At 34.6% G+C, this 22,504-nt stretch overlaps 1 protein-coding gene and 1 long non-coding RNA gene across 10 annotated transcripts in view; one reads left to right on the top strand and one right to left on the bottom strand.

Moving 5' to 3' along the window:
• LOC6567858 (tight junction protein ZO-3) overlaps window positions 1-22,504 on the bottom strand; it is a 110,510-nt gene that overhangs the window by 61,993 nt on the left and 26,013 nt on the right. For all 8 annotated transcript variants that reach the window (XM_043215249.1, XM_032740360.2, XM_032740348.1 and 5 more), the window contains exon 2: window positions 4,280-4,355. In XM_043215249.1, the coding sequence (XP_043071184.1) occupies window positions 4,280-4,355 (76 nt within the window). The remainder of the gene's footprint in view (window positions 1-4,279; window positions 4,356-22,504) is intronic.
• On the top strand, window positions 4,309-5,222 carry LOC116805808. 2 transcript variants are annotated; one of them, XR_004365410.1, is made up of 3 exons: window positions 4,309-4,369; window positions 4,431-4,486; window positions 4,870-5,222. It is a non-coding gene; the product is annotated as an uncharacterized LOC116805808 (long non-coding RNA). The 2 variants fall into 2 exon arrangements; XR_004365411.1 differs by having other exon boundaries at window positions 4,312-4,364.

Genomic DNA, 22,504 nt, shown 5'->3' with positions numbered 1-22,504 from the left:
TACCATTCAATTTTCCCATTATATTTTAGTATAGGAAATCGGCTTTTTGACTAGTTATTCATTTAACTACGGCAGGCACAACCACTTTGCTCTTTAGCCGTTTTGGCTTCAAGCTATTTATAAACTGTATTTATTGGTTCGTCATTTGATAGTTTCTCATGTATTGTTGTTAGTGTTATGCTAAAACCTTAAGCAGACTATCGTTTGATATTTTTCAGCCAGTTACCAAACAAAAAATATATATATATATAAATATATATACACAGCAAACAATAACAACAGAAGAAGAAGCAAAATCAAACAAATAAAGCCCCCTCTTTATACATTTTAATGGCTGTCTTCTTTTTTTATTGTTATTATAATCGGCAGGCAGGTCGAACGTCACGTAATCACCGTCACTGGTTACACCTGTTTCTTCGCGCTCAACCCTGTTACATCGTGTAATGATATGCCACCAGCGCCCAAAAAATACAAAATAAAAAACATCCCGCATAGTTCAATGATGTTTCCTATGCCAAAAAGTTCATCAAACGCCAAGGCATGCAACTACAGCTGGCTGAGCAACAACAGCAATTGCAATTGCAACTTTAGCTGTTGTCCAACTACTTATAATTTGCAAGTCTTTTGATGTTTGGCTGGCCGACTGAAAAGTTATAGACGTACAAGCCGTGCCAAGCAACTAATAACTGTTGATTTGTTTTCCTAAGAGTGAAAACTCACAGCAACAGCAGCTGTTATCCTGACTATGCAGTGAAATCTTAAAATTATCAGCAATTAAAAACTCACTTCAGTGAAAGTTTTTCGCACATGGATAATGCGTAGGAAATTTCGCAATAAATTTGTGCAAAAAAGTATCTAAAATGCACACGATTTATATATATGTGTGTGTGTATATATCTACATATATATATATATATATATATATATATATATATATATGCTAATTTTTATGCGATACGCCTGAACAAAAATAAAAATAAATAAAAAAAAACATTCAGCCATGCGACAAATTGCCATCAATTCGTGCGTTTGTTGACTCTTCAGCTTCATTTGCATACGCGAGCTGCTCTTTGAGCCAGTTTTTTACGGATTACCACAAAGCAACGATGACGCTACAAAAAAAAAAAAATGTAAAAAAAAACTTACAAACACAAAAAACAAGCCTTGATTTTGATCGAAAGTGAAATCTTAATGCTGACCAAAAGAAAGCGTTTCAGTTGCCTCATTAAGTTGTAGGAGTTTCGATTGGTTTTCTCAATTTGTACATTTAGTGAATGGCATTGATAAACTCGATGATAATATTCTAATTATGCGCATGCGATAATAATGATGTTCGTTATTTATAGGCAAGTTGTTAGGATTAGCAGCTAAGCAGTTGGTCGACTTTTAACCTGTCCGCGCTCGCATGCAAATCTCGTTTTGCACACACTCAGCTGTGGGCGAAGTGCTGTCATCGCATTTAATAGGATAATACTAAATAAAGTTGTTGTCTCATTTCTAATGAATGACATTAAAAGCTTACACGCATTGGCTCAAAAGCTGCAACACATGTAGGCCCGGTATTAAAAGTTTTCTATGGTCACAATGCACTTCATTAAGACAGCGAAACAGATGGGTCAATTTATTAGAGAAATCTGGCAACTAAATATGGATGAAACTTAGCGTTTGTTAGTGTTCAACTGTTAATTAACTCAACTGGTCAAGTAGTGGGTGCCATATAATTAATCAAGCAACTATTTATAGCTTTAATAAATGATATTTTCTTATATATGGGGTTAGTTACCGAATACAATAATACAGTCAATATTTAACAATGATCAAATTTCAGTCCTTTTTTAAAAAATTGAATTTTTATGATGGATTTCAAAATCTGTTGATAATGAATAACAAAAATCCATATTTAAAACTATAATATGGATGTGTTTGCATTAATTAACAAGTAATTAATGTAATAAGTAATTTTAAGATGACTAATTTATTAAACAAAGAAATTACACTTCAATCAAATATTTAACAAATTACGTTTAAGACACAACTATTTTATTAAAATAAGTAAGCTTTAATTAAAGCTCTATCTATTTTTAAAGAAAAATATAATATATATAAATCAGAATTTCTTAAACGTCTGCAGTAAAGCAGAGTTGCCTTGGTGTGTTTAGTGAGCTCCTCAGCATTAAATGTTATCAATTTATTATAAAATGCAACTCCAAATGCTGACAGTTTGTTGATTATTTCTTTGGTTGTGCCCATGAAATTCTATGGGGGTATCCGTTTACATTTCAGTCGTTATCCCATGGGTAATTAATATCTTATGGGAAGTTAATTAAATCTTGTTGCCTGCCTATAATCTTGCCATAATTTTTATGTAAGAATTGATGTCTGCAGTTTGAAAACGTGTTTGCAACACACACACACACGCAAGTGCTAGCAAGAAACCAAAAAAGTGTTGCACACACATTTATACTTGCAACTGACGGACGACATCAGCAACAGCTCATACAACACAACTACAAGAGCAGAAAAAATCACTGCAACTGCAACTACAACTTGAATGTCATAATTATTTAAAGTCATTCAACTTTAAGAAGCCAAATCTCGACCACATATCAAAAAAGCTAGTCAGCTTTATGTGTGGAACAGGTAACAAAATTAAATTCAAAAGATTACAACAAATATAAATTATAACCGCAACGATAAGGAAATTATGTATTAAACACATCACCAATTCGACGGGCAACATGATCGTAAAAAAAATAAAGTCGAATCAACGACGGAAAAAATTACCATTTAATGTTGGAAAAAAGTTAACAAGTTGCCGGTGACAGCAAAAACTGCAAAATCTGCCACACCAGCCGATTTTTGTGGTTGTTTAACTGAATTAAATATTGCGCAATCTGATGCTGTGTGTGTTTGAGTGTGTGTGAGCTGAAACTCGCCCGTGTTCATTGGCCATATAAATGGTAACAACTGTGGCGATCATCGAGACGCTTGTTGTTGTTGTTGTTGTCCAATTGGCTTCCACAAATGGCTTAAATGTGCTCATGACCGCAAGTAATAAAATAATTTCAAAGAGAAAAAATTGCAGCATAATTCACACCTACAGTTGAGCAGGTTTCATGGCTAAAATGAAAGAGGTAACACTTTCAACTTGTTCCTTGTGGGTTAAGGGCCCGAGAAGAGCAGAAAAGAGAAGGGCTGCGATTTTCTAAATAATAATAAACTTTTATTTGTTAGCCACAATATCATAATATGTAAGGTTACTCAAACCAGAATTGCATTGAATATTATAATTAGGAATTTCAACGAGAGTTAAGTTGATCCTCGAATAAGCCAATTAGGAAAACTATAGAGAATGTCTCTGTGAGAAAATCTGTGATGCTACAAAAATATCCCTTTAAACAATATATCTTGAGCAGTAATAATTATCAGCAGTATGCAATACTTTGTCTTGCTTATTCGCTACAGTTTCTAACTTCCTTTTGCTCATTTATCATAGTATCTTGTTAGCTATTTATGATTAAGATTTCCAAAGTTATGGTTGTGGTTCCTATAGCGATTGGGGTTTGAGCAAACTAAAAAAGAGCAGCAGCTTGCAAAACTGTTTGACATAGCAATCAAAATTATGGTATCCTATAATTTACGACTGGCATTTGCCCTATGCCCGTATGAGAAATGTTGTGGTCACTCGCCCAGCGAAAAAACAAATCGAACTAGTAACAAATTGTAATTGTAGTTCATGTACCAACAACAACTCAGCAACAACAATGACAACAACAACAGCCAAAGCAGCAACACCCAACACTCAGCGTTGTCAATTTAAGGATTGGTCAAACGTGGCGTATACACAATTTGTTCCGGCAATGGCAAAATGGTAACTGCAACTGACCAAGATTAGTGAACAATTATGGTTTTGAAATTGCTACAAGTTAATTCCACTTGTAATTGCTGCCAACTCTGCTGACTGCCTAATATAATTTATGTGATTGCTTTTTTTTAAGGGTGTTTACAAGAGCTACAAAAATAATATACATAAAACGGAAAACAGAACAACAAAAAAAAAGATTAAAAAGTGCAATTGAAAATTACAGCATTCATTGGCAATTGGTAATTTTCGACTGCAAATTAAATTGGCTGTCAGATTTGCGATTGAATTGATTTGGATTTGATTCGAATTAAATTGTAAATTGACACCTTTTCTGGGTTCCGTAGTTGGCTTTTTAATTTCAGGTTCTGCTTTAGTTGAGCATACACTCTGTATAGTTTTCTATTTTATACTCACTTGTCAATGTAATCGATCGTTTCGATTTCCTTTTGTATTTTTTCCTCACTTGGGCTGTTCTCGAGATTGGCGGCATCTGTAAGATGTAGGGTAAATACTTGATATGAGAAATATGATTTATTGAATCTGAAGACGTTAACAAACATTACAGGGTATACATATACAGAGGCGAGCTAAACGCTGATTGTTGAACTAAGAAACATATGAGTAAGTTCTTGATTCGAAACACATTAACTCACTCACAATAACATTGCTCAAGTGAATGGGGCGTTGTAGTACATTTAGTCATTAGCATATTACAATTTATAAATGTTATTACTTATCTATGGTTCTTGGTGACCAAAACATGATAAAAGCGTTATAGTTACACGAATGCTTTTCAGAATTGTAAACACACATGCCACTTAGCCAAGACTTACATAAATTAGACGTATCTTTGCTTATAAATCATAATTAGTAGAACAGCTAAACACACACACACTTGTCAATTGGAATTGCAAATGAAATACAAACATTGAAACTTACGCACCCATTGGACGACAATAACAAAAATTGTCTGGGGCCACAGTAATATTTAACCTTACAAACAGGTATGCATATATATAAATCGTTATATCTGACTTGATTTATGACACAAGAGTCAATCGGGCAACCAACGCAATTGTTCCTACTCTTACACATATTGACACACAGACATAAGTGTATCAATCCGTGTCTCTTTAAATGGATCAGTCAATATGCCGATAAATGTCAATCAGCGCCGATACGAACGAGAACAAGGGCCAAAAGAGACACTTGAATACATGTGAGCCGCTCAAAATGATTGAAATCATTTAATAGAAACCAACTAAGAAGACAATGCTGAAATACACTAATAGAAAAACTTACTACGTGTTTATTTGCTAGTTATTTAAGAAAAAAATACAAGTAAAATCAAATTAAATGTACAAAAAATTTAATTTTTAATAATCATTTCTGTTGTGAATTACTATGAACTATTACTATGTGAGCTATGTGAATATGTATTACAAGTATGTGCATATTTAAAAAAGGAATGCATTTTTTATGACTATTACAGTTATGCAATAACAGCTTTAACGATTTATTTACATTCTTTCAAATTTACTTCGGCATAAAACATTTTTAGACAGTTTTGCTCATAAAAATAACTGACAGGCATTTATTTTTCAAATGTTTATTTTTTTTTTACATTTGAATATACGTAATTTTTTTAATGTTTATTTTTCAGATAAAAAACAAAATATATTAAGATTTCAAAAAAAAATCGACAATATATATAATGCACCGAACAAGTTAAATATCGTGTGGTTTTATATTTTTAATGAAAACGCTTGCGCAGATACTTAATACTTGTACCTTTTCGGATTTTATATAATTTTTACTTATTTTTAAGTACTTGTAATAATGTATTTAATGATTGTTATTGACCTAGAAAAAGTTCTGTATAAACTAAATTTGATGCCATTAATAGAACATAAGATTCACGATATCAAACAAACATTTAGTTTACAATTGTAAATACATTTTTGCAACACTTTACGTTCAGGAATTGAATATTTTGCTAGAGAATCATAACCAAAGCAATGAGATAGCACTAATGCCTAGCCTAGGTGAGCATGAATGTAGAGCAGTTAGTAAAATACATATGGATTACAGCGACAACAAAAGCAACAATTGAAACGAAAATAGCAGACACATTAAGAACTTGCCACACAGACACACTGGCAACAAAGTGGTACAAGCAAATAATAGTTGTGTGTGTGTGTGTGTTTGATTATATATTGACTGGGGTATACGGGTCTACTATAGCTGCGGCAAACACTTCAAGTTCAATTGAAAAGCGGCTGTCTGGCCAAAGATCAAATGAGCAACGGAGAGCAGGAGACGAAGCGACCAACCGCATGGCCAGAAATGCGGACAGACAATTGTTATACATACAAATATATATATATATATATATATGTGTGTCAGTGTGTGTGTGTACTGTCTGATGAGTGACGGGGCTGGGCTCAGCTGTTGGTAGCTTTGTTGCTATCTTGGTAGTTGGTATAGTTTTGGACGGGTTTTATTTTTTATCTTTTACGGGTAAGTGACTGTCAGGGGCCTCGATGTGTCTCGGTCGTGTCTCGGCTCACTTTGCGATTTTATGCATGCAAATTAGTTTTTGAACCTGTTGCAATTTTGTTGTTGTTGCTGTTGGTGCTGCTGCCAGTGTTAACGGCGCCCTGAAGTGGCAGCCACAAAATGGGCACGGACTACGCTTTCCAATTGGTGTTTGTGCCCAGTTCCCATGCTGCATGCTAATTGAGTTTTGAAGTGTAGCGTAGAAATCACTAAACCTAAAATAAACTCATGGAAAATACTGCTCCAATTATTGGGCTTCCACTCGCCGAGTGGTCTGGCCTGAAATGCACTCGTGCATATCCTAGAGACATGCGTGAGAATATCAACATAGAATTTCTCACGGATCTCACCACAAACAGAGCACCCGGGAGAAAGGGTAGGGAAGAAAGGAGAGCACAGATGGGCAACCCACCCGACTATGGTCGCGTTTGTTGTCGTACATGCAACAAATTTATGCGCCGCCAGCAAACTTGCAGCCATTTGTCGAAAGACAGACAGAGGCGCAGGGCTAGTATCAGCTTGGATTGCCACTTGCCAGTTGCCAGTTGCAAGTTGGCAGTTGGCAGTAGGCATGCTGATTTTGAACTTGTACGGTGCAATGTTTAAACACAACAACACACATAAATATATACATATAACATGCTTAAATTACACACAATACATAGGAATATATAGTTATATAGTTAAGTGCTGGGCCAGGTTGGGTTACCTCGTCAGTGTTGGTTGGTCTGTTTTGGTTGTGGAATATGTAACGAAAGAACTTTGCATGTTCATCCATGCCACCAAATGTAACCTAAGGCGTCGTCAGCACATTTTCAGGCTGTTGCACTCACTGCTGCACTAAGCCAACAATTTAAGTTTCTTTCTTTCCCTTTAGTTTTAACGATTGCAACACGCCCGAATTATGCTCATCTGATTATATAGTTAAAGTGCTTTTGGGTAAATATTTTGCACTTAAAACTAAGCAGCTGACAAATTGTTCATAATGTATATGTAGAAGTTATACTATAAATTTCATCCGATGGATAATTTTCGAATTTTAATTACTCACTTTAATCAACCATTAGCAACGATTTAAATGCAAATTTATCAATTTTAGTGCAGCTATCAACATTGATTTAATGACTATTTTAGGAAATCGAAGTCAGCTGTATAATTTAGTAGCCCAATAAAAAATAATATTTGCCAATTCGCTTATAATTTAACAAACAAATTAGACTTTCAGCAAGTTTATAATAAATTGAAATGAATCACACAGTTTCCAAATGCGAGAGACTAATGCAAGATTATTAGTCTTAAAGATAATCATTTTGTGATTAAGTTGTTGCCGCTCGAATTCGTAATTTTATGTGAATATTTATGATGGAAAATCAATTTATACAAGATGTGGACTACACAGATTAGGAGAAAACAACTTTGGCTAGTTTCACACTTTAAAAAATTCTTAGACTGTTGTTAAATTTTAATTACTAAAAATATATTAATAATCATTGCCATTTTCAAAACGTTAAATGTTAAATTTAACATTTTGCAAAAAAGTTTACATATTTGGTAATTTCAAAATAATGTGCAAAGTTCATAGCTAATTTCATGGTAATCATTTCAAACTTTTTACTACTCGGTTTGAAACGGTCTTACAAGATTATTAAATTGTTGACACTGAGCATAAAAATATTTAATGGCCAGCAAATGACTGCGTATTACCGGTAACTATTAGATGTGTACTCTAAACTTGTATTGTTGTTGTTGTTCACGCATACAAATCTTAGTCGTATTCGTATTGTGGTCGTATCAGAAAAACTTAAGCGAAGACAATGGAATGCGAATGCCCTAAAGGCAATCAAGAGATGAATGCAAATAAAACCACAACAGTACAAGTTAATCTACTGCGGAGACAAACGCTTCAGTCAAAAAACGTTTTGGGGCAGAACTGTGTTGCAAAGACAGCCAAGACACAGTGCAAATGACTCACATACACTGACAAACGGAAGCGGAAATATCTGAGCCAAGTCACGGCAGTTTGCGGTTTTAATAATCGTTTGGTGATCCCAAAAAGTACCCATTGCCCCTGGAGTAGGCTAGAAAATAAACAGTTTTATAGATGCTGTAATTGAGAGCTGTACGTGTAACTAGACGGTGTATGAGCAAATGACAGAAGCAAAAGAAGAGAACAGCACCTTTCCCAGACATAACAACTGCGAGACGAGATTTATAAAATATGCAAAGAGATTTTGAGGAAAATGCTGGCATACACTTTGCGGTTTTGTTAAAGGCAACACGCCCAGCTGCACAACCAAATCATGGGCTTAGTTTACAATTACGCACAGAAATATTGCAAAATTGTGAAAGCGAAACGAAGAGAAAAATTAATCAGCGTGGGAACATTATTTCAAGCATGAAAAAATTGAAACATGATTATTGACAACACACAAGCAATAAAATGTGTGTGAGTGAGAGACCATGATTACAATTATCATAAATCTTATTTAACAAATTTAACTTTGCAAACACTCCAATAAACACAGAGAGAAAGAGAGAGAGAGAGAGAGAGAGAGAAAGAGAGAGACTGCCACACTTGTAAATAAATTTCAAATTGAAACACAAATGCGACGTGTAAATAAAAACGCCAAAAAAAGACAACAATATAAATATGTGTGACAATGCAAGAGTCCAAATATGAGACCACTTAAAGTAGCTGGGGGTTCAGCCCCCAGCAAGCGACCCACTCGTAAATGGCAGACAGCCAGACAGAGGGACTGCGGGACAGACAGTCGAACCTACAGACAGATAACGTCGCGCCAACTTTACTCGAGTGTCAAGTTACCCCGAACCCCGACGTCGGTTGACAGCAACAGTAACACACACACCACACACACCACACACACACACACACACACCACACACACACAAAAGCAGAGAAAATCGAAACAAAATAAAAATTTACTTTGCAATTGTTGCAACAATTACGCGGCAACAATGCTATCTGAAAAAAGCCGCAAGTGACATAATTTTTAGAGGCTAAAGCGATATACACAGAGCGCCAGACACCCCAGAGAAATGAATACCCCCAACTGATGTGGCAAGTACTCGAATCCACTCATAGCAAATACTCGCATATATATTTTTTTCTCAATTAGGGAAGAATTGTGCAATTTAGTGAAAGAGACGACTTATAAAAGTTGAATGAGCAAAGTTAAACTTACCATTCACAGATTAACTCTATGATATTTGAGATGAAGTGTGATATGCGATATGAATCGACAAAAGAGTTGGCTGGGAATGTGACTGGAATGTGCCAGCAAGTAAAGTAGACAATAGACAGCAACATTGAATAAAATATTTAAAAACAAAAACACCAATTTCATTTTCATTTGGAAAATAAGGAAGTAGCTGTCAAAATACGTATATATACATATATATAATAATTTAATATTAATTTAGAAAATAAGGAAGTTGCTGTAGGTAATATAAACTAATAAAAACTGAAACCAGTAATTTTAAATTAAATGTAATAATAAAATTATATTTTGTAACTTTAGTTTTAAATTTGTATTCTTTAAGACCCTCAAAAATATGTTAACGACTTTTAAAGTGTTATTTAAAAGTAAAATAAGCATTTACTTGCAAGGAAATAAAATATGTCTTGAGGTAAAATGAGATATTGGTTTTAAAGATTGAGATTGGTTTTATTCACAAGAATAAATATACAAGTTCCATTTGCGTTTTTTTGTTTCGAAGCATAGATTTAGATTTACATATACATAATGACCCATTAAAAACACTTCCTAAATCAGCATGCTAATACAACATGTAAGCACACAATTTGGCTAATACGCAGTATTTAAATTTATAATGTGTCGACTTTCCAACTGTGCGCATAATTAATTAACTGCATACTTTACAATTAATTTTGCTTTATACCATAGGCGACGTTGGGTTCAAAGTCAAAAAAGCATGCAGATAATTTCAAATTATTCATTATGAATGCAACGTTAAAATATTTGTAAGCCTGACAACAAAAGAAAGCGAACGGATTAAATGCAGGCTGCCACACGCTTCAGCCATTTATCATGGCCATAATGAGCGGCTTTCGGTGCAGTCAAATTAATAGTTTAAATTCCCAAACAATATGCAACAAACAAACATAAATATGAACAACAAATTTGTCGCAATGCAGCGTCGTACAAAATGTCACACAGATTAAACGAAGCTCAGCCAAGTGTCGGAATGTCAGAGTATCAGCGTGGCGCAACGGCAGCTGTCGCGCCCCAAAAAGTAGCTGAGGGATTAACATGGCAAACTGGCTGCTGATATAATCGCTGATATGTTTTAAAATGAGCGAGCGGACAGACTTTGGCCCTGACAGTCATCAATCTGTGCAAACTGCGCCATGTTAATCAATTTTATTAGCATTCGATACTCTTTGTTTCTAAAACCACTTTTTTGTATATATATAATATATATATATATATGTATATACATTTTGTTCGAGTTCTGTTCCGCCTTCAACTGTCTGTTGAGGCACGAGTGCTGTAGCACTTTTTCAAGTACAATTCCAAACATCAAAAGTCAGCTTTCAAGTGCGCTGAAGTGCGGCAACTCATCAAAGCTGCGATGATAGAAAAAAATTATGAATGAGCTGGCAGCGTCTACGTTTCAAACAGCATCGTCTCCCATGAATGACGACGCTGATTTGTTCTGCAAATGGTTTTTCTTTTTGCTATTTTAAGTTGATTTTGGTTTGTCTGCCAACAATTACGATTAGTTTTTTGAAGGTTGGCAGTAGGCCTAAGAACCATTATAGGCCTCGATTTGATGAGCAGCTCAGCCAGATAGACAAACGAAAACGAAAAGTGGCGATTAATTCGATGGCACTTCCATTTGTGGGCATATAAATTTAAAGGGGCCTCAACATGATGTTGCTGTTGTTGTTATTATTATGAGCTCACGAGGAAGCGCTCGAAATAAAAGGAAATCAACATAAAGACAAAAATCTATAATTAATTATTCACAAATTGAGTATATGCATAAATCTTTAAGTTTTAACGCAACACTATCCAATTTGTAGATGTCTGCGATTTTGAGAATTGTCTTGCAGAGAATTGTTTAAGTATAAGTGATTGTTGATATTTTGTTTGACTTGACTAGTTACAAATTTCCTAACCTTGTACTCAAGTAAGAAGTTTTTCAACGTGACTAACGCTTTTCAAAGTACTTCAGCGCAATTATTAATTGTAATTATAATTTCTTAAGTGTGATCAAGTTTTCTTGTTCAGTAATTGACTTGATTCTACATTAAGTTCTCAGTAAACATATTTGTATAAAATGTGGGTGTGGTACACATCAAGAAATAGCTGTAAGCATTCCTCATGAACGCCCAATTGTTTTAAATTAAACGTGAGATTCTATGAAGGTAAAAGCTATTGAAAAATCATTTGTTCAACGTTTTCCCAATAAACTTATTTACTTCATCAAAAGTATTATTTTTAATACTGTGTACCTATTAAGACTATGCCAAGGGCAAATGGAAGCATCTACGACACCTTTATGTATATATATCAGCATCAACAGACAAGTCGATTCAGCTTTGTCCACAGCTGAATTTCCAAAACATATTTTCATATTAAACAAACCAAAATTAGCAACAATGTATTTAACAGTTGTTATCAGGGTGTCTGCTAGTCGTGTTCTCTTCCCCCATCTTTCACCTTCCAACTTGTGGAACCCAACAAATTAAATAAATTGCACATGCAACGAATTTATATGAAATATAAGTAAATATTCTTCTTCTTTCGTTCTTTTATTTTTTGAAATTTCAATCTGAAATTAACCTCATTTAATTTGACAGATCTCGTTTCCGCGCAACTAATATTTGTATTTGTATTGCTCTGGAACATTTTTGCCAGAGACAGACAAAATCTGATGTAATCGGCTCAAGGATAACCCCAGCAATTTGCAACAGACTCGTGCTATTGACAGCTGACATTACAACAAGTGTTTGTACTTGTAATTGCTTTGCTCGGCTTGAGTTTCAACCCTGACAGAGCTCGGGGCCATATGACATGTGCCATGTGCCTGAATCTATATAATATGTACATATATATATATATATAATCTGATATGCGCATATGCACCTTGCTGCTCTTCCTTCCTGTTCAGCAATCAGCTCGTAAAGGAAATTTGATACACCCTCTTTTAGTCAGCCGCTGCTCCTGGTGGCACGCTGGCACATGCGTGTCGAACAACCCTTTTGCATTTACCAACCCATGCCGCAACTCCTTTCCCAAGCGACACACGCGAAATAACAATAATCCCTTTTTCGTACAGCTTAGTGCGAAAATTTTGCAATTTCACCGAAAAAAAAAAATGAGAAATGAAAAAACGTATCGAAAAATTATTCATATTCTATGACAGAAATTCGCTGGCTGCAGATGTTGCCCCCGCACGCTTCACTGCATCCATGAAACCGTGGTCATGCTATCCAGTAAAGGCCCCATCTCCGGTCGCGGCCTCATTCATATTTCATTCCAAATAAATAGCAAACGCAAAGGATGTCGAAGACGACGACGACGACGACGACGAAAGCTCTGAGCCAAAAATATTATACAAAATAAATCGCTGATGCAATAATGTTTCCACTTCTGTTTAAATTAAATTCGGCTCGACTTTTGGCCCATTTTCTGGCTCATGTTCTTATTTTTCGCACAAATACACACACACACACACACAGAAGCGTACACAAAAGCTCGTACATATGTTATTTTGTACTTCAATTGAAATGCAACCGGAAGACATTAAATTTGCTGCCAATGCAATTGGACAACGGCAGCAGCAAATGTGACCCGCCAGACATTTTATTGAAAATTCTGTTAAGTTCGACAGAATGGCCATAAAGTATTTTATTTATTAACAATTTAACTGTGCGTTTGCAATAATTGAGTGCTAGTGTTTACTTATTGACTCCACTGAAAGAAAACATAAATTGTTCCATACAAATAGTGCCGAGATAATAAAGAACTTAACATTCGTATTTTCGTAATTGTTTTGGTTTAATTTACTGAGACATTTAATTGACATATATGTAACTACGACAACTTGATGTATAAATTAATTTATTCAAGAAATAATACCCTAATTTTATCTAAAGCAAATCTTTTGGTAATATAGAAAAAATATATTACAACTGCAAGTTGAATAAAAAACAAAAACAATTAAGGTTGCGATTGCTACAGCTGTTGCACAAGCTGCCCAGTTCGGCTGCTGTGCTCTAGCTCTGCTCTAATTCTTTCTGCGAAAAAATCATTCATTTCCGTTGAATTTTATAAGTCTGTTAATGATCGTAGCAGTAGCGATTTATATCACTGTTGCTGGAGTAGTAAATTCAAACACTTGAATAAAGAGCTAGAACAACATCATTTAATCTCCCTATTGAAATATGCAAACCAAGTATTACGATTATTAATCTACTTTTAAATGCATACGCAAAAAAAATAAGAAAATTGTAAAAATAATAATCACTAGAAAAAAAAGAAAAGAACATCAACCAGTGAAAAGAAAATAGTAAGGAGAGAAGCAGAAGCAGATGCAGATGCAGATGCCGATGCCGATGCAGACATCAAACTGGAACGTGCGACGACAGCGCGTCAAGCGGCAGACGCGGAAATAGGGACATTAGGCTAATTTTCCAGTGCGGGGCACAAATGCCATACATACTGGAACAGAAAACTGTAAAAGCGACAGAGAGCCGGCAGGCAGAAATAAAAATGTGAATGCAATTGTCGAGGCGGGCACATTGACAGCTCCATTGAACTTGGGTTCAAGTCGTTGTCCCGCTTCTGATTGTAATTAAATCAACATGTAAGGCGAGTAGTGTTGCACACAAAGCAGCACAAAGCCGCCGCCGAAAGAGTTGCCCAATTTTGTTGGCTAGTGGTGACCAAAAAACAAAAAAAACGCAACAAACCTCAAAAACATTTAAAGGCAATTATGAACGTTTCAGACTTGACTCTAGGGTGATGCTGACGCGGTAATTGTCGACTTAATTGCACTTGGCCGGTTAATTGCGTTTCAGTTGTCATGCCAAGACCAAGTGTCGTCTCGTTACTACCAAGTTGCAGCCCATGAAGGTTGCCTAACAACAGGCAACGACTGCAACCATATCGACAATTGACATCTGTTCGTGTCCCATGTGTGTCATTCTGTCCAAAATGATGAGTCGTGTTTGAGTGCAAGTTGAGAATGAACAGCAAAAAAATCAACAACAAAAAATACAAACAAATATTGAATGCATTACATAAGCGCATTAACAAGCTGCATGTGAGTGTATTTATGTGTATATGGACACCCGATTTATGCCTGCAGTAAATATTCATGTGATTTTATAATTTCAATGGCATCGGCATGTTGTTTGCGTCGATTTCTCAGTATTATTGATTTTATGCGCCACAAATGTTGACTTGAGCACTTCGCTAATTTTCAAAGGAATTTCATTGTTCAATTAGCGACGGCAATTAAAAGTGATTGTAGTTTAAGTCAGTTCAATGAATTACATTTATTTGCATTCGTTTGCGTAATGTCTAATTGTAATCAGTTCTGAAAAACTAAGGGCATTTTTGCTCTTACTAATTAAAGCTCATCGCAAGTTGCAAATTTCTCATGAATCAGTGAGAATATCGAAGAATATTGTTGTATTTTAATAGATTGTTCAATATTAAACTAAAATTCGTTCACAGTTTAAGTTCACTTTTAAGAAAATTCAAAGTTCATTTCAAGGCTTTTCGAACCTTGGATCTTTCAAAGTGTTTAGTAAACTGTGCATTAGTAATGCAAATGTTTTTGATGTTTGAAATAGATTATTGGCAAGTTGATTAATCGTTTTTTAATAAAATTTGACGCATGCTAATAATAATTTAATTTAATATTAATAATAATAATATATGCCAGTTATAATTTAATTTAATATTAAAATACTGAAAGCTTATTTTAGGAAACTAAGCTACTAAAATTCAGTTACAATCGAATTGAACATAGCAATTTTTGAGAAACAAAATTTAAAATGTATTATTAATGTACACATTTTAATTGTTGGGTTTGGCAAACTAATTTGAAAGCATAATTGAAAAACACAAAATGTTCAGACTGGATAAATTACTTGTTTGTTTGAAAAAGTGTACAAATTGGATTCAAAAGCACGTACTATTTCAATTTGAGAAGTAGACCGCAAAATATGTGGTACACTGAAAATCAGAGCACAGCTGAGTAAATAAATAAATTATATAATGAACATTATATTGATTAATACTTAATTAATCAAATTTATTATTGAAGTTTATAGAATTCGGTTTGAATCCTTATCCAATCTCTCCGTATGCACATTATTTGTTAATAGGATTCCTTGTGAGCTTTGATTCAATTTATTAAGCAAACTCTGATGTATTTTACTAGACACTTGCGACATCTTCATTTGAAATCCAATCTTAATCATAATCGGCTTAACTGTGCAATAATGAACTCTTAATTGAAACACTGGTATTTTTCTATTGACAAGCATGCGGCAACAACATTCCATTCAATCAAACCGATAACAATCTCCAGTTTCACTCGACATTTGTTCGCATCGTCGTCAACTGGCAAACAGAAGAACTTGTTTTTTCCTTCATTTCATTTCAACGGGGTCAGTTGGCAATTGTTGGCAGTGTCGACAAAACGGTTTACAGGTCAACGTCAACTGCTGCGAATAGTGAACAATAAAGCCAATGCAATTATTGCAAATCATAGCGCAAAATTGAGTGTGTGATTGTATGTGTACGGCAAGCTGTGTGTGGGGCAAGCAACGCAACCAACATTTCTCAAAGTAGTCTTAATTCAAAGCCGAAGCTGCTGAAAGAACAGAAGCCACTAGACAGAAATGGCAGACACAAGCCGCATCTACACAGTTCCAAGGAAAATCATTAACGTGTCTTAAGCATAAATAATTAAAAGGAAAAAAACAGCAGAAAGCGTTCCACAAGAGACCAAAGACAGCAGAAACAGCAACAACAACAACCACAGCTTTGACAGCTCTATGACAAACAGTGTTGCCAATTGCACTTTTTTGCCGGAAAATCTAGCTGGTTTGCAATTGTGATTGCAGAGAATATTTTAAGGCAGCGAACAGTGTGAGTTTTGTTAAAACGAATAAATAAATTAACCAGAAGTTAATATAATATAAAAAAGAAGTGAATTGAATGAGCTTCAGTTAGAACAAAAAAAAAAAGTCATTTGAGACATGTTCTGTGAAAATAAAAATATTTTAATTCTAAAAAAATGTATAAAAAATGTTATTAACATGAAAATGTTTGAATTCTGTAAATTTAATAAAATAATTGTTTATCTGGCCTGGAGCCAGCGAAAAGCATATTCAAATAAATAATGAAACAACATGAACAGATCTAGCCACTTATAAACTACTACAAATATTTGATATATTAGGCAAACAAGGATGAGAAAACTTAATTTATCCATGGTCATTTGAAAACATTGCATCTCAATAGGATAGATAAAATTGCATAAAACTTTTTCTTTAATATAAAAGTTAGCTGGTTTTTCAGTCGCAACTCAGTCAGCACCGCTGACGCTGTGAAGTATGACGGCTGGGCTGGGTGTAACGTCCGAGTGTGTGTCTTTGCAGCACTTGGCTGCCAGCGACGATTGGCGCGCACATCCTGTACAGTTGGGTTTGGGAAAAGTGTAGCATACTAGCTAGTAGCTAATAGCTACCACTATTACTATTAATACGAAGTTGCAATTAGAGAGCTGACATGGCTGGAAGGAAGCATGCCTGTCAATACGATGACTGTGTGTGTGTGTGCTTGATTGCTGCATACGAGTTGTGCTGAGCTGTTGGCCAGGCTGACTAACTGACTAGCTGCATAACTGAGTGACTGATTGACTGACTGGCTTGACATTCAACGTGGTCGATCTCACTTTACAGTTGGTGCGCTCTCATGGCCTGAGAAAGCTGCGTTTCAGCCTCACACACAATGCTCTTTGGCATCATCGATGGATATCGCATTTCCGGTGCGGTTATTGTGGTAATCTCATGCACAACAGAGAAAACTCAATGAGATAAGCATCTCCATCTGGTTGCAGCTACTGTGTCATTCCACATAAAAATAAAATCGCACAAAAACAAAACCAAAAAAAAAAAAAAATCAAATGAGTTATAGCCTCATATAGAATATTTATATACCACTTAGTGCGCTCGGTTCTAATGCACCAAATAAATCAGTGTAAATATTTAGTATTCATTTAACACTCGAAAAGGCGAGCGTTGTGTGAGAGAACTGAAAACTGAGACACCCCCTCAAAGCCGTGCTTCCCCCTAAACCATTCATAGGCAACATTCGCTGCTGTTCTTGTCCTGACTCACAAACTTGTCTCGCACACTCCCACATTTGATAAATATTTAAACATATTTAATCTCGACTCGCTGCCCACTCACAAGAATATATACGGCTACCGAGTTCAGCACAGTGATTGTTTTTACACAAATTTATAGCCATGAGTGTATCTAGAGATTTGTGTGTACATTGTATCTATAAACTATACACAAGTCCGTTCAAAAGGTGCGCTTGAGTAAGCAGCTCAAGTATGACGAGTAGTTGTAGTCGTAACTAACAACCAAAAATTACTGCGTCAACATGGCCAAAAGCAGTGCAAATAATATCAAGCCAAATACTGCAAACATATATTTATAGAGGACTTGTACACCTAGAGTAAGCCATGAGAATCTCACTTCGACGTCATATCTAATGAAAAATGTAATTGTCTAGTTTGATGGATAAATACTTAAATATTTTACTACTATCCTCAATTTTTACCAAAGGGTGAAGTAAAAAAAAAGACAATTTACGTATTTCTTACAATAATACAACAAAAAGCATAAATTACTTTATTGATTAACTTGACTCTTTTTAAATTTAAGGATAGTGTCAAAACTTTCGATTGAAAACGTCTTATATCATTATTTTTCTTTTTTAATAAAAAATAAACAAGATTTTAAATTTGTAGTCAAGTTTCATTAGCAGTTGTTTGCAATTTATTGTTGTTGTTACAACTGTCGATGGAATGCAATAAATTTACAATTATATTTGACTATATATATATACATATATATAGAAAAATAAAAAAAAATAAAAAAAACACAAAAAAATCAAAAACAAGTACTGACAGTAGTAAAAGTAAAAGTAATCTTACACCTACACTCAAAATACACTTATTGCCAAAGAGGAAAATCCTTGAGGCAGGTGTGCCTTGCAGATTAGTTATGGATTTTTGGATAACAACTCTCAAAACCATAAAAAGATATTACCTAAAATCAAAGCTTACTCAATTCTTTTTATTGTTATTGTAATACCAGCTCAACTTCATATATGTACATATTACTTCACAATGTTCAATCATTGATTTTCTTTAACTTACTTTTGTGAACAGTGTAATAAAAAAGCATTGACAGTTTTTAGGGTATAGGACAGACACATTATTTCATATATTTGTCAAAGGCAACAAACTTTATTGCAATGCTAAACTACCTTTGGTTTTCATAGCGAATCAAGCAAACAAGAAAACCTGCAGTTATTTATGTGGGTGAAGTTCTATGCCAGACTGCTGTTGGCCACTGCTGTTACTTTTGTTTCTGATTATTTTTTGTTTTTGTTTTTGTTGTCTGAGGCAGACCAAAAGTGATTTTTAAATATTGCTTTCATGTAGAGACACGGACTGAGACTTGGCGACCGGAGCACGTTTATATGGCATGCTACAAGAGTTGAAATAAATACATATATATGTAGATGAACTATGAACATACAAATGCTCACATTTATGGTCACATATGGAGAGAAATAAAATCACAACAGAGCTCAAACAACAACAATATAAGACGGTATTAAGCCAAGCGTAAAGCCCAAGCGGCTGTAAAACTCGTAGAGTTGAATTTGAGAGGCTTGGCTGGGGTTTTGGGTTTGGTTTTTATTCTTAAATTTGTTCTGCTTTTTTTTTGTTTGTTTGTGTGTGTGTGTGTGTGTGTGTGTGTGTGTGTGTGTCTGTGTGTGTGCTGTGCCACTAATGAGTGGAGGCTCTTCTCGTAGAACTTCCAGCTTCAAGAGCTAAGCTCTTCGCTTGGATCATAAAATTTATGATGTGTTTTGTTATGTGTTAAGATTTTTTAAACTTACAATCCAAGTTATCGTCTCACAGCGCGAGTTGCGCGTGCCCAAATACATATATATATTATAATAATACTCGTATTCTGTGTATCTATATATTTGTCTCTGGCACAAATACTAAAATCAAATGGCGGCTAATTAAGGCGAGTTTAGCAAATTATATGATCGATGTATTTCAAACGGATTTCTCTCTCTGCCCCTGCTAAAGCGTATAGCTTTGCCAATTCTATGGAAATCACATAAGCACTGCTGAACCGACAACTTTTTTTTGAACAGGATTGACAAGTTTTCAATTTCGCTTGACTTTACACAGTCATAAAAATCTTTTAATTTGACGCGAAAGTGTCAAATTTTGTATGCCCTTCACAAAATTACAATCTATTTTCAAATTTAACGATGAGCTCGAGACGCCTCCAAAGCTATGGCAATTTGAAGCCACTGTTCATTCAACCACCATATACCAAATGTCGAGATCTCATACTTGTAATTTGAGGAGTGTCAACAAACATACACTGCACACATATAAATGTGTATAGATGAGAGCATAAATATATTTCTTTCTTGCAATTACATTTTTCATAATAATTTTGCATAAGTGTACATAATATATTTAAAGTTGTTGCTAAAATACGAATCCTAATTGATACTTTAAAATTTCAAATGTAAAATAAGTTATTTCAGAGATTGTTCATTTTTTATCGTCTTGCAGAGAGTATTATAATTTGATCGTGATGTTTGTAACGAACACATCAATTCCATTTAAGATTTTTATGAAGCTTGGTATACATCCACATCATATAGCTCACGTAGATGCGATCGGCCAAGATAAGAGTTATTTAGTTATTCTAACGAATCTTCCCTAAGATTTTGGAAAATTACCATATAAATCTATTAAGAACAATCGCTATGTTTTTTGTGTTGACCCCGATCTACAAGAGTATTCAAAATTCGACGAACCTAACGTTTGTTTCCTGTTTTAACATATTTCTCTCATCATTTCTATCCATCTAACCAATGTTCATGATAAATGACTCATTATTTTTTAATGAATCTACCTTCTACAATGTTCAACAAAAATTATATGTTTTGCATTGCGAAATTCTAAAACAATACTGGCTAAACCAATAAGCGGATTGTGAATGGGTGAAAGGAATATTATAAATATACAATTAGGTTTAAAATAAGACTTTTGTGAAATAAAAAGAGGTATAAAATATGATTCAAATTTTGTTAACATTGTTTAAATGTTGCTAAGTTTCGTGAATGTCATTTCTTATACGAAACTGAATAATTCTTTGAGTAATTTGTTTTATTCTTATACTTATTATTATTTCTGTTTCTACAAAATATGAAGTTGTTTAAAGCAAAAACTAATTTACTTTTAATTAATTCTTTTAAGAAATTATTCTTCGCTTATGACCGCCTCGAGTTAATTAATTTAAAGATACATGTTTAAAGATAAAACATTGTACGTGATTGGAAATGTGAAATACTCTGCGTATTACACCATAAAAATAGCGATCAAAAATATTATTTAGCAACTCATATATAATACTGTCATGTTAGTTCTTGGTGCCTCTGGGTCCGGCCTTCCATATCCATAACTCAACTGTGGATTGATATGTAAAGCGAAAGCATTTGCAGCCACACCTGATATCTGAGCAAAAAAAAACATAAACTGATCTGCACACATTTGAGCGTGTAATGTAATACATCAAGCAATTTGTATGCCAAAGGCATAATAAAACCGAATATATTTTTTAATTTGCAATACACTGTTGGCGAAAGTAGAAGAGCATATTTGTTTTGTGCAAGGTGTGTCTTGCTGCACTTGAAACTTGGATTATGAACGAAAGATAATGTATTAAAATTGGAAAGCTGGCAAACCGATAACATCGATAAGTGTAAATTGATGAAAATATATATCGTTCACAATTGTAAGGGCAGAACAAGCCTTTCACAGATCGATGTACTTAACAGACAGGAATAACCTAGAGTCACCAAATTGGGAAGGTAAATTGGTGGCAATAACCAACAAAGTTGGTCATTTAATTTTGCCTTGAAAGGCTCTTTTGCCACCAGTAACCAGAGTATTTCACAGTCGACTACGTTCGACTGCAACAATCTCACTTGTTTTTTTTATAATTATTAACATCTCAACAGCTACGGCCACGACGAATTGTAAAGCAATTATTCGAATCACACGCCAGCGCGGCTGTGATAAATTTATAATATTTGAATGTAATGGAATCCTATGGTATGTATCTAAATGGAATGCTTTGCATCGCTGCATTTCAACAGGCGTCAAATGTGGCACGCTGGTGAGTAATTTTGCGAGGGAGAACTGCGGAGCTTTGCATGTACCGGCAATGTTTTTTCAAGTTAAAGCCATTAGCAACTACATATAAAAAAGAGGCAATGATGATGTCATTGGGTAAAGTCGTTGGGTATAATGAAGACGAATTTGATTTGTTTATTCGCTTTTGTTTTACAAACACGAACATAAAAACAGCAAAACCTAATAAATAAATACGATTTTCTGTCTTTTGTTTTTTGGTTTTCCTTTCTTTTCTTTTTTTGGCTGACAAACATTGCAAGCGTATATTGACCATAATATTTGTTTTCAATACATTTTTTGGCAAGACTCTGTGGCGCCGGGTTTTCAATTATTATTTTGCCAACAATGCAAACCAAAATCTGGCACACAATGTGAATTCGCGTACTGTGAACTGTGAAAAAATTGCGTCGCATACGCAGAAAACAAATCGCTGACGTTGTCATTTCTGTGTCTTACCATAAAAAAATGGCTGAATTGAAAAAAGGTATTGGATTTTGCGCAATTTTCACAATATTTTTGTGTTGATTTTTCCCATTT

Source organism: Drosophila grimshawi, unplaced genomic scaffold, assembly GCF_018153295.1.
Source record: "Drosophila grimshawi isolate 15287-2541.00 unplaced genomic scaffold, ASM1815329v1 contig_311, whole genome shotgun sequence".
In the NCBI taxonomy this organism is placed as follows: Eukaryota; Metazoa; Arthropoda; class Insecta; order Diptera; family Drosophilidae; genus Drosophila; species Drosophila grimshawi.
The sequence above is the reverse complement of the archived record's forward strand: the minus strand, read 5'-3'. Positions and strand labels throughout refer to the sequence as shown.